General features: G+C 46.7%; 1 protein-coding gene across 3 annotated transcripts in view; it reads left to right on the top strand.

Annotated features, from left to right (window-relative positions):
* MYH11 (myosin heavy chain 11) overlaps positions 1-12,833 on the top strand; it is a 96,577-nt gene that overhangs the window by 78,283 nt on the left and 5,461 nt on the right. For all 3 annotated transcript variants that reach the window (XM_019512816.1, XM_019512819.1, XM_019512818.1), the window contains 9 exons: positions 475-723; positions 959-1,171; positions 1,634-1,846; positions 2,488-2,649; positions 3,736-3,864; positions 5,576-5,664; positions 8,930-9,053; positions 9,252-9,460; positions 11,676-11,784. In XM_019512816.1, the coding sequence (XP_019368361.1) occupies positions 475-723; positions 959-1,171; positions 1,634-1,846; positions 2,488-2,649; positions 3,736-3,864; positions 5,576-5,664; positions 8,930-9,053; positions 9,252-9,460; positions 11,676-11,784 (1,497 nt within the window). The remainder of the gene's footprint in view (positions 1-474; positions 724-958; positions 1,172-1,633; positions 1,847-2,487; positions 2,650-3,735; positions 3,865-5,575; positions 5,665-8,929; positions 9,054-9,251; positions 9,461-11,675; positions 11,785-12,833) is intronic.

Genomic DNA, 12,833 nt, shown 5'->3' with positions numbered 1-12,833 from the left:
TTAAATTATTAGCTCCAGAGATTTCACAAACTCTCAAAATTAAGAGTTTTTACAATACACACAGAGATTTTGATCTCTAGAATTATTCCTAGCCATGTCAAGGCAGTGAATTTATGTTCCTAGGCCAAAAATAGCAAGTTTGAGTCTCTTAAGCCAAAGGTAGCCCCGAGAATTTTAGAGTTCAGCCAGTAAGTAGTCTCCCACTCTTGTCCTGGAAAAAAGTATGACCTATAGGACACCCAACTATATCTTGATGTAACTCCAAGTTCATTTTGAAGAGGAATCTTACATAACATGCCTGGAATCTCTGTAGGCTGCCTTGTTTTAATGATGAGTGACAGCCATCAGCTTCAGACTGGGCAAATTAGGTAGTCCCAACTGAGGTCGTGGGAAGGTATCAGATGAGGCAGCCATTTGTACACCTTGGTTCTCCTCCTATTAAGATTTGTTTTATTCTCTAAATTGAAATTTTAGCTTTCTGACTCAAAGAAGAAGCTTCAGGAATATGTTGGCACAATAGAAGCTCTGGAGGAAGGCAGAAAGAAATTCCAGAAGGAAATTGAAGGTCTCACACAGCAGTTTGAGGAGAAAGCTGCTTCTTACGATAAACTGGAAAAAACCAAGAACAGACTCCAGCAGGAGCTGGATGATCTCATTGTGGACCTGGACAATCAGCGCCAGCTGGTCTCCAACCTGGAGAAAAAGCAAAAGAAGTTTGATCAGGTATGAATTTATAGTTAGTTCTGCTAAAAGTTACAGGTGGGAGAAAATGATATCATCTATAAAAAAAAAAATGAGGGTGAATTATTGATACAATGGTTAATTTTGCATCTGCATATGTTCAGCAATAAGCTTTTTCTGCAATTAATATTTGGGAAAACCTACAGCTAATGGCTTTCCATAGTGATAAGACTACTGTGCTCAGACTGAGAGCTTTTTTTATATCATTTTTCTACAGATGCTAGCTGAAGAAAAAACCATCTCTTCCAAATATGCAGATGAAAGGGACAGAGCAGAAGCAGAAGCTAGAGAAAAAGAAACGAAGGCTTTGTCACTGGCCCGGGCTCTTGAGGAGGCCTTGGAAGCCAAAGAAGAACTGGAGAGAGCCAACAAATTGTTGAAAGCTGAAATGGAAGATCTAGTTAGCTCCAAGGATGATGTTGGCAAGAGTGTAAGTCTCTAGTGTTTAGTCATACCAGCCATAATCTTTTACACCTGTTTCTTATCTGCTAATTTAAATGTTCAGTGTGGGAAATTCTCCCCAGCACGCAAATCTATTCAACACTATCAGGCATTTTAGGCAGATCTCCATGACCAGCTCCACATGCATCTGCAAATGTCTTGCAAGTATTTTGCTTTGTCATCTCTAGTCTTGAGACCACTGATAATCAGTAAATTATTGATGTTGAAGAAGAGAATATCCCTTATTCCTAAAACTGGAAAATATTAACGCCCAAGTAAGCAGCTTCCAAGTTGTAAATTCTCAATTCTGAGTGTATTAATACAATTTGATTTTGCCAGCAGCTGCTATTGTATCCGAATTATCTTTCCCTAGCGACAACTGCTTATCTAAGTACATACTCCCAACAATTGTACCCATTTTATTGGGGGGGTTTTTCTCATTACCTGAAAGGTTCATGAATTGGAGAAATCTAAGCGTGCCCTGGAGCAGCAAGTGGAAGAGATGAAGACACAGTTAGAAGAGCTAGAGGATGAGCTTCAGGCAACAGAAGATGCCAAGCTTAGATTGGAAGTTAATATGCAGGCTCTGAAAGGACAGTTTGAAAGAGATTTGCAAGCCAGAGATGAACAGAATGAGGAGAAGAAGCGACAGCTGCTTAAACAGGTATAATTCCTTCTGGTCAACTCTGTAGTCCTTACTCAGATCCCTTGCTTCATGCTATCAATATTAGCTCCCTCTCCATAAAGAAGAAAACGTCCCTTCTCTTTGTGATTGACTAATGAAAACAGCGTAAGCCACTTTGCTTCATTAAAGAAAAAAGCTGCAGCACTGTTATGGCTGCATCTATCTCAGTATCAGGCACATAAGACTGAAACATAGCAAATGTAGCAATGTAATTCTTGGATTCCTTTAGAATAAATCACCTGACTCGCTAACTCTGACACAACAGTAAAAACACTCCCATGTAGTGAAAAATAGCTTCTGCATAGAATACCTGGCTCCCCTAGACAGAACCCTACTGGTACAGGTGACGTTGTGACTGCAAAAACCAATATCACATTCGGTACCACACACTCATCTGTCAGGTGGGAACCAGCATTGTGCCTCTGTGCACAATAACCTTCAGTTATGAAGTTAAATTAAAATGTATTTTGCCTTTTAGCATGTTTATAAAAAATGGGGCTTTTTATTATTTGCAGGCCAGCTGCTAGGGGCTGTATCCCATAGTCAGGTGTGAGTGGACTGGATGTAAGTGGGCTCAAGTGCTTTAGAAAAGCATAAACAAAATATTCTTTTACCATTAGCTCCATGAGTATGAAACAGAACTGGAAGATGAGAGGAAGCAACGTGCCCTGGCAACAGCAGCCAAGAAGAAATTGGAGATTGACATTAAAGACCTAGAAGGCCAAGCTGACTCTGCTAATAAAGGTCGGGAAGAAGCCATTAAACAACTTCGTAAGCTACAGGTATGTGGTTCCCAGGGTGCAATTGTTCTCTTGCCCCCCTGGTATGATTTGTACAGTTGCAATGTAGACATTAGATGACATTTGTCATCTTGATGCTAGATTGAAATGGCAAATTAGATGATAGAAATGATAGACTGGGGAGTAAGCATAAACCCAGATCCAAATGCCGTTGAGGCTAAATGGTTGTAATTAGAGTGACAGCAACGTACTAGCCTGTATCCCACTAAAAGTGAGATCACTTATGTGCTGTTGGCATCTGTATGAAGAAAACCTAAGGTTCCTATAAAGAGATGAGAGAAAGGGCTCTCAGGTACCTATAGGGCTCAGTTTTTGCTATGCTCATGTGCTAGAGAGCCAAAGCCAGTTTTGGCAAGCAACTAGCGCAACTGCTTGGAGTCCCAAGGTATGAGGGACCACATTAAGTAAAGTTAGTACAAATCATTTTATGTGAGGATGGCAGAAAGGAGGGGCTCGTGATGCCTGAGGTCCTCCCACATCTATCACCAGCTTTGGACATAGCGTTGAAAAACAGATATTATTTGCTGCATTAATAAGGTGATTTTCAAAAACACTGTGCCTGACAATTCCTGATCAAGGTAGGACAGAGACTTTATATATAGGTCAACAGTGACTTAAAAGCACAGGAAGGCAATCTGTTCAGGAACTACTCTGCCTCTGAGTTTGGCATTTTCTATAAGGTTACAAAGGAGCAGAAGCAAGTGCTTATGTCAACTTTCAATTTGGTATTTACGAATCTCCACATCAGCTGATGGCTGTGGCAAGGCAGTGGGAATGGATGGAAACCAACATCTTGTGTTTATTTAAATATTCAAAGCATAGAGGGAAAATAGGAAGATACTTTCAAAATCAGAGATCTATAACTAGCTTCACCTGCCTAACTGGAATGACTTTGCAGATCCTTCTGAGAGATGCCAATTGGCCTTTAATGAAGTTGTCTGTAGAAGGAAGGTTGTGTAATTACCTGGAAATGTGCATCTCTGATCTGTTTTGTCCAGCTTTCTTTTCAACATAACTCTGATAAACACAAACAAATGCAAATCCATGTTTTTGATTGTCTGACACTAGGCTCAGATGAAGGACTTCCAGAGGGAGCTAGATGATGCTCGTGCCTCAAGAGAAGAAATATTTGCTACTGCGAGAGAAAATGAGAAGAAAGCCAAGAGCCTGGAAGCAGAAATTATCCAGCTTCAGGAGGTAAATATGAACCTAGATAGCAATACTGTGTAGGCTGCACAGGATCTTCTGTAGCAGAGCTACGCTTGAGAGAACCAAAACATGCAAAACCATCACATTGGCTCTGGGGTAAGTAGCTTGTTTCTGCTGAAGTGTATAAACACTCAGAACAAAGTGCATGCAAGCAAAATGCATCTCTTCAGTGATGCTGAGCACCCATTGGCTTTACTGGGTAAGTAAGCCTTTGTGTGACAGGTCACCTTCCCCGGTGCCATCTTTTTGATTATCTGCGCCTCATGTGGGGCGCCCTTGGGGCCTGTTTTGCAATTCTTCAGTCCCACCCTAATCTCGTCTGCCACGTCTTGATGGATTTTTTAAAATTTTTTTTTTGAACGGGCGATTGCCTATATTCTGGGTATGTTGGGGGTCTTGCCTAGTATGGCTTAACCCCTGTTTCCTCTGGTCAGGCCTCCCCGTCCGAACCCACTAAACAGGGTTGGACTCAGAGGCTCTAGCTTTTCCTGCTCCCTTATGGAGCATGGCACTCCCCAGCCCCGAGGCACGGGAGCCGGACCCACAACCAGTGGGCTGCGGGCTCAAGACCCGGGCACAACCCGAATCCGCCTCCATCAGCGGAAACAAAAACAAAACAAAAAAAAATAAGAGACAAACCACAACTGCACTCCGGTGCACTAGGCCTCCCTGGCCTTTTTAAAATAGTCCTTCAAATACCAGGGTTCGTGCTCCCCTCCCCCCCCCCAAAACTGCACCCTCACTGGTGCTGGGGTCTGTGCCCCCCCCAAAACTGCACCCTCACTGGCGCTGGGTACCCACTCTGAAGAGGGTCCCGAAAATGAGGCCTCCTTCAACCCCTAATAGCCTCTCCCAAACCACCGGTCTTATTCAATAAATCACACAAAAATAATAATAATAATAATAATAATAACTGTACGTGCTTAATCAACGCAGCATCAGCTTACATGAACTCTCTTTGAGTCTTGACTCCGCACCACTGGCTACAGTCTTGGTTGTGGATGCAGTGGTCACCTCGCAGGGCTTCCATAGCTTCCCCCTTCCCGCCGAAGACCACTGCCCAAGCTTCTTCCTGGAGCTCTCAGGGGGACTGCTTCCCCTTTGGCCGCTGACCTCCCTACTGCTGTTCCACCCAGGGTTTTTATAGTCCTGCCTCTTCCGGTCAGCTGACTTGCTGTCCCAGTTCAGCAATTAACCAGCCCTCCGTGCCCAGAAGGTTCTGGCCTTATAGGGGCGCACCTTTTTCCTCGTGACAGGTTTGGGTTCCGTGTCACACCTTGCTAACAATTTCCCTCATAGGATTAAATGGAAAATAAACTGTCCACTATAATCATTAGGTTTGTTTCAATAACTTCATAGTCCCAAAATCTTTTTAGCACTATTATCCCTGTGTGTGCTAAATGCATATGGTTCCTGTATCAGGAAACACAGTAACACACAGGATTGCTAAGTGGTACAATAAAATATATTTTGGTCTGTTGACCTGTGAGCATAGCATCGGACTCCCATGGCAGAGGGTCAGACTTGATGATCTGCTCAGGTCCCCTCCAACCCTACCAACTATGAAATAAATGAAATAAATGTTCTGGTGACAGAAATGGTTGATATCTGTTTCTCACCTCACTGGATGGCAGTGTTTAAACTGAACCTTGACCTCGCCTGTTCATATCTGTGTCACTGGCTGTTTTTTTCCCTCTAGGATTTGGCTGCTGCAGACAGGGCTCGCAAACAGGCTGACCTAGAGAAAGAGGAGCTGGCTGAAGAACTTGCAAGTGCTGCTGCTGGGAGGTAAGGAGGGATGTGACTGCTTTCAGGGATACTGTGACAGGACAGCCCTTAAGGATGGCAGCGTCATCCCCAGGGTCCCCCCTAATCCTGCCCGCACTCCAGGTTGATGCTTTTCTGATGTTGATTGGGAGCCTGCACTTGAGTCTCAGAGTGTTCTCACTGCTGTCCAACCAACTTAACCGAACTCTCCTGGTGTTGGCCCTCTGCCCGCTAACCAAAGCTATTCAGTTGTCTCTCATGCCCAGATGGACCTGTTTGTGCCTGATTGGCACTACTCTGAGGCAGTGGTCACTGCCCATGGTCCTAATTAAGCCTTAGGACTTTTAATCATGACCTTCAACCTCTCCCATAACCATGCCCATGCCTCATGGATGTCACTATGTCGTCTTTTACGTTCCTGTGTAGGGTTTGGCCCTCTTAGCCTTAGGCTACAGGTTACTCTGGCTGTAAGCTTCTAGCCTGGGCCCAGTTGCTCCAGCCCAGCTTCTCAGCCTCAGCCTCTCTCTCTGGTCACAATAAACCTAGGGCTCTTGCATCTCTCTGCCTCAACATGTCTATGTTGCCTTCTCTTGATTCAGGCTCTGCCCCTCTCAGCCTTAGCCCACCTGCCTCACTTTTGGGGCCAGGCTTTGGCCCTCTTAGCTTCTGTCTACCTCAGTGTTACTCTTAAGCTCTGGCCCTATTGGCCTCAGCCTACCTCCATCTCCCTCTATGCTCAAAACCTGGCATGCCCCTCAAACACCCCTGTGTGGCCTCCTTATCACCCTTACAGCCACCATCCAGTCTTCTGGTTTAAAACTAAAACAGAAGTGCAAGCAATCACTTCAGACTAAAAGATTCAAAACCCCGCTCTGCATCATCACTCTGCTGCCAAAGTCACTACTCACCAGGTCTCTCAGGCTCTCCTGGGAGTACCTGACATGGCCTGCAGCCTCCGCTCCCCGTGAAGCCCAAGTTGGCAGGAGCTCTTCTCCGCACAGAGTTCAGGATTGTGTTGCCCCTCTGCCTCAGGAACCAGGCTTGTCCACCGGGCTCCTCTTCTCCTGGTCCGGTGTTCTTCTGACCGGATTTGGGTGTGTGTTCACAGCTTCAAGAGTAGCCTACTACTGTTTCTCTAGCTAAGCTGCAGTTGCTCCTTTGCTACCTATCCGTGGCAATCTATAGGTCTCTGGCTGCCTACTTGCCTACAGCTAGCTCAGGTTCAGCTGCCTTCACCCACCCAGGGATAGACCTGCTGCTGTTTCTCTCTGAAAGTAAAAGGAGTTCCTGGCCCCCTATTACAGGTACAAACTCATGCCAGTGCCTAGCAGTAGCCAGTAAAGACCACATCCCAGCCCTGAAAAGCAATCTGTAACCCTCATCTTGCCGATAACTGATATGCATGCCCACTAGATCAGTGTTTCCCAACCTTTTTCACCCCACGGCACACTTACCTAGAAAAAAACCCAACACCATGGCACACCAGATGCGGAGCAGGGGGGTGCAGGGGGGCGGGGTGGCACGTAGCTAGCCGGACACCGACGGGGAGGGCTGGCATGCAGTCAGCCAGATGGCATTTTGGGCTGGAGCCACACTCCCTGTCTGTGTCCACAGCAGCAGCAGGCGGGGAGCGTGGCTCCCGCCAGGCAAGGGGTGTGGCTCCAGCCCAAAATACAGTGGCACACCTGAATGTGCCTGATGGCACACCATGCTGCAGCACACCAGCTGGGAAACACCACACTAGATGCATGTAACTAACTTAACCAAAATTGATGGAACTGCTCATGAGGGATTCATATATTTGAAATCAAGATGAATCCATTAGACCATGAACCACATACATAAGACCAGAGTTTAATCCAGATAGAAGTTAAGTACGTGCATGGGTGGATCTAGAATTTTGAAAAAGGGGGGTGCAGATGGTGAGGTTCATCATCACATGGAAAACAACACATATTTTTCTCCAGTTAAAAAAAAACTAGAAGCTTTACGAATATGCTAGGGGCTGTATTATTCAGTTTAAAATTAAAGCAAAAATAAGTACAACTTTATTGGAATGAATTAAAAACAATCTGTAGGCCTGTGAAGTAGGAGCTCCAGAATTGCAGAACAAAGGATTCGTGGAACATCAACACCATTAAAAAAGAAGACAGTGTTGTTAACATGTGTGGAAAGAGGAGTTTAGGAGGGATCAGGTAGATTATAATGAACCATGAAGCCAAGTGACTCCCTCAGCACTGCCTGACTGAAACACTGCTACCAATGCCAAACCGTTGGTTTTAAATTTTGGGTGGACCAGGAATAAAAGAGGGGAGCAAGTGCACTAATGCACACCTCCCCCAGATCTGTCCCTGAGTGATATGCTTAATTGGTGAGCCTAAATTTGACAGGAACTGTTGAGATCAAAGTCTAAAAAGCAGGAAGGATATACAGTCACAATGATGTTGTGGGATTAACCGTCATGATGAGTCGGTTAAAACATTGGAGGTTGCTAATTCCTCCAAGGTAATACAGCACAGATGTGTTTTTAGAATGGGTATGAACATGGTGCCTCCCGAGTCTGGGGGGACACCAAGATCGCTGATAGGGGGGAGAGGGGGAGTCCCCCAGCAGCCAGTCACTGACCGGGATGGGGGAGTCCCCCAGCGGCCGATCCCCGAGCCCAGAACCACCAGCAGTGAAACTGGCAAACCTGGAAGTGAACTTCCGGTTTTGTGACTGGCGCTTCCAGGGGGTGCACAGCCAATCTCAGCAGGTGCACATGCACCCACATGCACCCCCTACACGTCACCAATAAGTATGAGGGAAGTAGCTTGCCAAAAAGTTCTGGGAAGTTGTATGAAAAGAAGGCAACCTGGAAGAAAGTGAAGAGTTGAGTAAAGGAAGGGGATATACCAAAGTTAGCATCCTGCAGGAATAATAGAATTAAAAGCCGTGTTTCCGATAGTACAAAAATAAAAGTTCCATGTCATTGGAGCATAAGCTTTGGTGTATTTTAGGGCAGAGGTCCCAATCAGCTTTTAATATGGTCACATGAAAGATGCACACAGAAAGTTCCTCAGTTTTGTTTTGGACCCAGTCACATTAGGACTTCAGCAGAAAAATACATAGAAGGCACAGGTGAGCTCTCCAATATGGAAAATGAGAAGAAAAGATACTTAGTACAGGCAGAATGAACGTAAGAATGCTGCCATGTTCTGAACGCGTCGTCAGCAGTTGCTAGAGGACAGAACAACTGGTCAAAGCCAAAGCCAAAGCCACATGCTTCCCAAATTTAAATTTGCAGGACGAGCCTCCAGGATGACAAGCGTCGTCTGGAGGCAAGAATCTCCCAAATGGAGGAAGAGCTAGAAGAGGAACAAAGTAACATGGAGGCTCTAAATGAACGCTTGAGGAAAACATTACAGCAGGTATAGTCCATGTGTGTCTGTGTTTGTCTGTCCATCTCTGTTTTCCCCTATAGTACTTGTACTCCTTGGGCACACTTTTCAAGAACTCCCCTAAGAGATTTCACTTTATTTAAAATAAAATTGAACTGTCACTGGCTTAGCCCAACAAACCAGGGCCCTTCCAAAGTGGGCCTAAGGTGTCCTTCATAAATATTTCAGACAGAGCAGCTGAATAATGAGCTGTTGGCAGAACGTGGCACAGCGCAGAAGAATGAGAGTGCTCGGCAGCAAATGGAGAGGCAAAACAAAGAGCTGAAGGCCAAACTGCAGGAGATGGAGGGAAACGTGAAATCCAAGTTCAAGGCTACAATTGCTGCTTTGGAATCCAAAATTGCTTCACTTGAGGAGCAGTTGGAACAGGAGGGCAGGTACATAGGTGCTGAAACTCAGCTTTGTGGTAAAGCCATCCATTATTGTGTCAATTAATGGAGCGCAGAAAAGGGAAAGGATTACAGGTAATTTTGGTTTGAATCACCTCTTCACACCTTCCTTTTCTCTGAACCAAGAATGGGAGGGATCCTTTGGCTTCTGTCACTAGAGGGAAGTGGGGAAGAGTTTTTCAGGTTGTGGGCAAAGGGACTGGTTCCTTCTTACTCAGTATGTCCAGGTCCTGCGTCATTATTCTATTCAAGGGGGTGGACGTGGCTTTGGGTAAATGCTTTGGGCCATAAGCAGGCCAGCAGGGGTATAACCGCCTGGTCCACCAGGACAATGCCTGGATCCACTGATCCATAATCCTGCCTGAGGGAGGTGTGAAGCAAGTATTGTAAGGGTCCTGTCCTTTCCCCTCACCTGATCTTGCTGTTCCATATGTTTCCTCTTTCTGACTATGGAAGCAGGAATTGGCTGAAGTGAGAAACCATGTACAGCAGGGGCGGGCAAAATATGCCCCACGGACCAGATCCAGCCCGCTGGGCACTTTTATGTGGCCCACAGCACCCACCAATGAATCGTACCCTGCCCAGCCCTTCTGTCCACAAGAGTGGGAGCGAGGCACCCACGTATATATCCCCTGCCATCATACCCTGTTGTGCATCACTCCCACCCTCATGGGCAGAAGGACCCGGTCCAGCCAGCAGGCAGCTTCCAGGAGCTGGAATCCAGGAGGGGCTGCTGCTGCCACCACTGCAGTCACCAGGGACCTGCTCAGCTTCCCTGGCATCCCGCATGCTCTGGGCAGCAGGTCGGGATGCAGTGGGGCAGGGCGGAGTTGCAGCTGGGCAGGAGCATGGAGCATGGGGCTGGCAGCAGCGCGGAGCCTGTTCCTGGGGAGCGGCAGTAGTGCGGAGCTTGGGTGTGAAGGAGGGTGGGGAGGTGTGGGGACCTCCCCACGCACACCCCCATAGTGGTCAGCCCCTGCAGGCAGTGGCAGCTTCAGGAGCAGGTGGGGGCACTCATGGTGCTTGTGCCCAGTGCAGGCACACAGCTCCGGCCAGCACTGCATATCACAATGAGGGGCGCAGCCCTCACCAGGCCATCTCTATTACCAGTGCTCCCCGCCGTGCATGTGCAGCCTCCGCACTTGCATGGCACTAGAGGGAAGCTCCACGCACTGGAGCTGACTGCCTTTTCTGCCTCTGGTCTTGCATGGCAGGGGGTGGGGAAGGCAGCTGGCTCCAGCCTGTGAAGCTTCCCTCCCACGCTGCATGAGTTCAGGGGCTGCACATTCACGGCAGGGAGTGCTGGCACTAGAGACGGCCCAGCAGGAGCTGAGCCCTCGTTGTGATGCGCAGCACTGGCCAGAGCTGTGTGCTCACTAGACACCAGCACCTGTGTGAAGCACCAGGGCCCCCAAGTACCCCCGCCTGCTGCTGCACCATGGGGGGGATTGTGGAGGGGTCCCCACAGCCCCCCACCCTCCCTCACACCCCCAAATGTCACACACTCACACCCTGCCTCCACAACCCCTCACATATACACACCCCACCATATACACACACACTATACAAGACTAAGAACTTATTTTTGAGTTATTATGCAATCACCTCTAGATACACTGCGTAAACACAGACCGTGAAAAAATTATTTTTCTAATAAAATTAAAATGTGCTATTGTAGGTATTTGACTTTTAGTGTATGATTTGGTTTTTTTCTGGTTCTGAGATGGCACCCCCCCCCCTCCCAAAAGGAGTATTTCTCTGGGTCAAGGGGAGGGACTTCTAGTGGCAAAGGTCAGGGGTTAGGGGTGGGTCTTCTGGTCCCAAGATCAGAAGTGAAGCAAAGGTCAAAAAAGAGGGGCTACCCATGCAGCCCTTGAAAGCTCATCAAACCTTGTTAAATGGCCCTCCACCCAACATAATTGCCTGCCCCTGATGTACAGTAACTGGTCAAACAATAATGACTGGAATAGGAGCAACTGTACACTTGTGTTGGTGCCTGGAGATAACTCCTGCTTCTACGGCTAGAAACAAGCACAGGACATGTGCAATATGCAGTGACCAGTAGGAAAATTTGCCACTTTCTTCAGTTTTTCCATAGAGCAAACCTATTAAGTTCTATAACGCCTTTAGTCTGAGACTCCCCGCTGCCGGTTTTGCATGCGAGAACCATCCACTTAACTTAGCGTCATACTGTCTTTTGCAGAGAGAAGCAGGCTGCAGCAAAGGCGCTGCGCCAGAAGGACAAGAAGCTGAAGGATGTCTTGCTGCAGGTTGAAGATGAAAGAAAGCAAGCAGAACAATACAAAGAACAGGTAAGGCACTGTGTGATGATGGTCCAACCAGGGGGGGAAAGGGACTCTGAGCTAGTTAGTTAAGGAGCCAGGCAAAAGGTTACCTTGGAGCAGAACCCTGTGTCTTGCTTCATTGTGTGGATGGTTAAAGTCACTAAAAAGGAAAAATAACTAGTCATTTCAGTAAAGCTCTCTTCTGGAGTCAGGCTGGACAGCAGGAGCCTCCATCCTCCATATTAAGACAATGGCCAAACCATTGGCCCTGTCCAGCTAGCCCACTACAACAGCCTGGCTGATTGTGGGAGTTAGGCCTTACTAGTTCCAGGTGCCTGTCCCATTTGCCCTCTATACTGGGCTGCAGATGAACACCAGTATCTGCCCCCGCACCTAAGAGCTTCATTTCAAGCTACCCATATCAGACAGCCCAAAAGAACTGTTAGCCCATGGGCTGTCACAGCGAGAGGCAGATGCAGCTGTTGAAGGGCTACAGCCAAAAACGTACATCAAAAGGGAAAATGGGATGCCAGTAAAATAAAAGGCTGTCCCCTTACCCTCAGGATCACAAGAAACTTCCATAAGCAAAAGCAGCTCCTGCCAAGCTGTCATTCAGCTACTTTTATTTATTTATTTTAGGATTTCAACTTTTAAATCAGGCAGTGCTTCAGTCAGATCCTCTCCCAGTATAAAGAAAAAGCTAAGTTAAAACTCCTCTCCAATCTTATAAGTTACCTCACTGGAATTGCCAGTTTGAGATGTAGGATCATATGCTTTGTTTTCCTAGTTAGTACATACTTTCTTTAAGCATAGATTTAAATAGTTGAAAAAGACCAAATTAACATTTTGTACAACCCCAAATCCTGTCTGATGTTATTCTTATGCAGTCTTACAAAGACCATATGTGGCAGGCATGGCTTGCTCATCCTCCAGTGGTCAACTCTGCAGCAGGCATTTTCCATTTGCAGTGATTCATAATTCTTACGAAGATCTCAATAGCAAAGTGTCTTGGGAACAAACCAGCACAGATCAGTACAGCCAGAGGAGGATAGGACAGGCCTATCTTTTTTAACGAA

Source organism: Gavialis gangeticus, unplaced genomic scaffold (assembly GCF_001723915.1).
Source record: "Gavialis gangeticus isolate Ggan-Ray unplaced genomic scaffold, GavGan_comp1, whole genome shotgun sequence".
Lineage (NCBI taxonomy): Eukaryota > Metazoa > Chordata > Crocodylia > Gavialidae > Gavialis > Gavialis gangeticus.
Note: the sequence above shows the minus strand (reverse complement) of the source record. Positions and strands in the feature narration are given on the sequence as shown.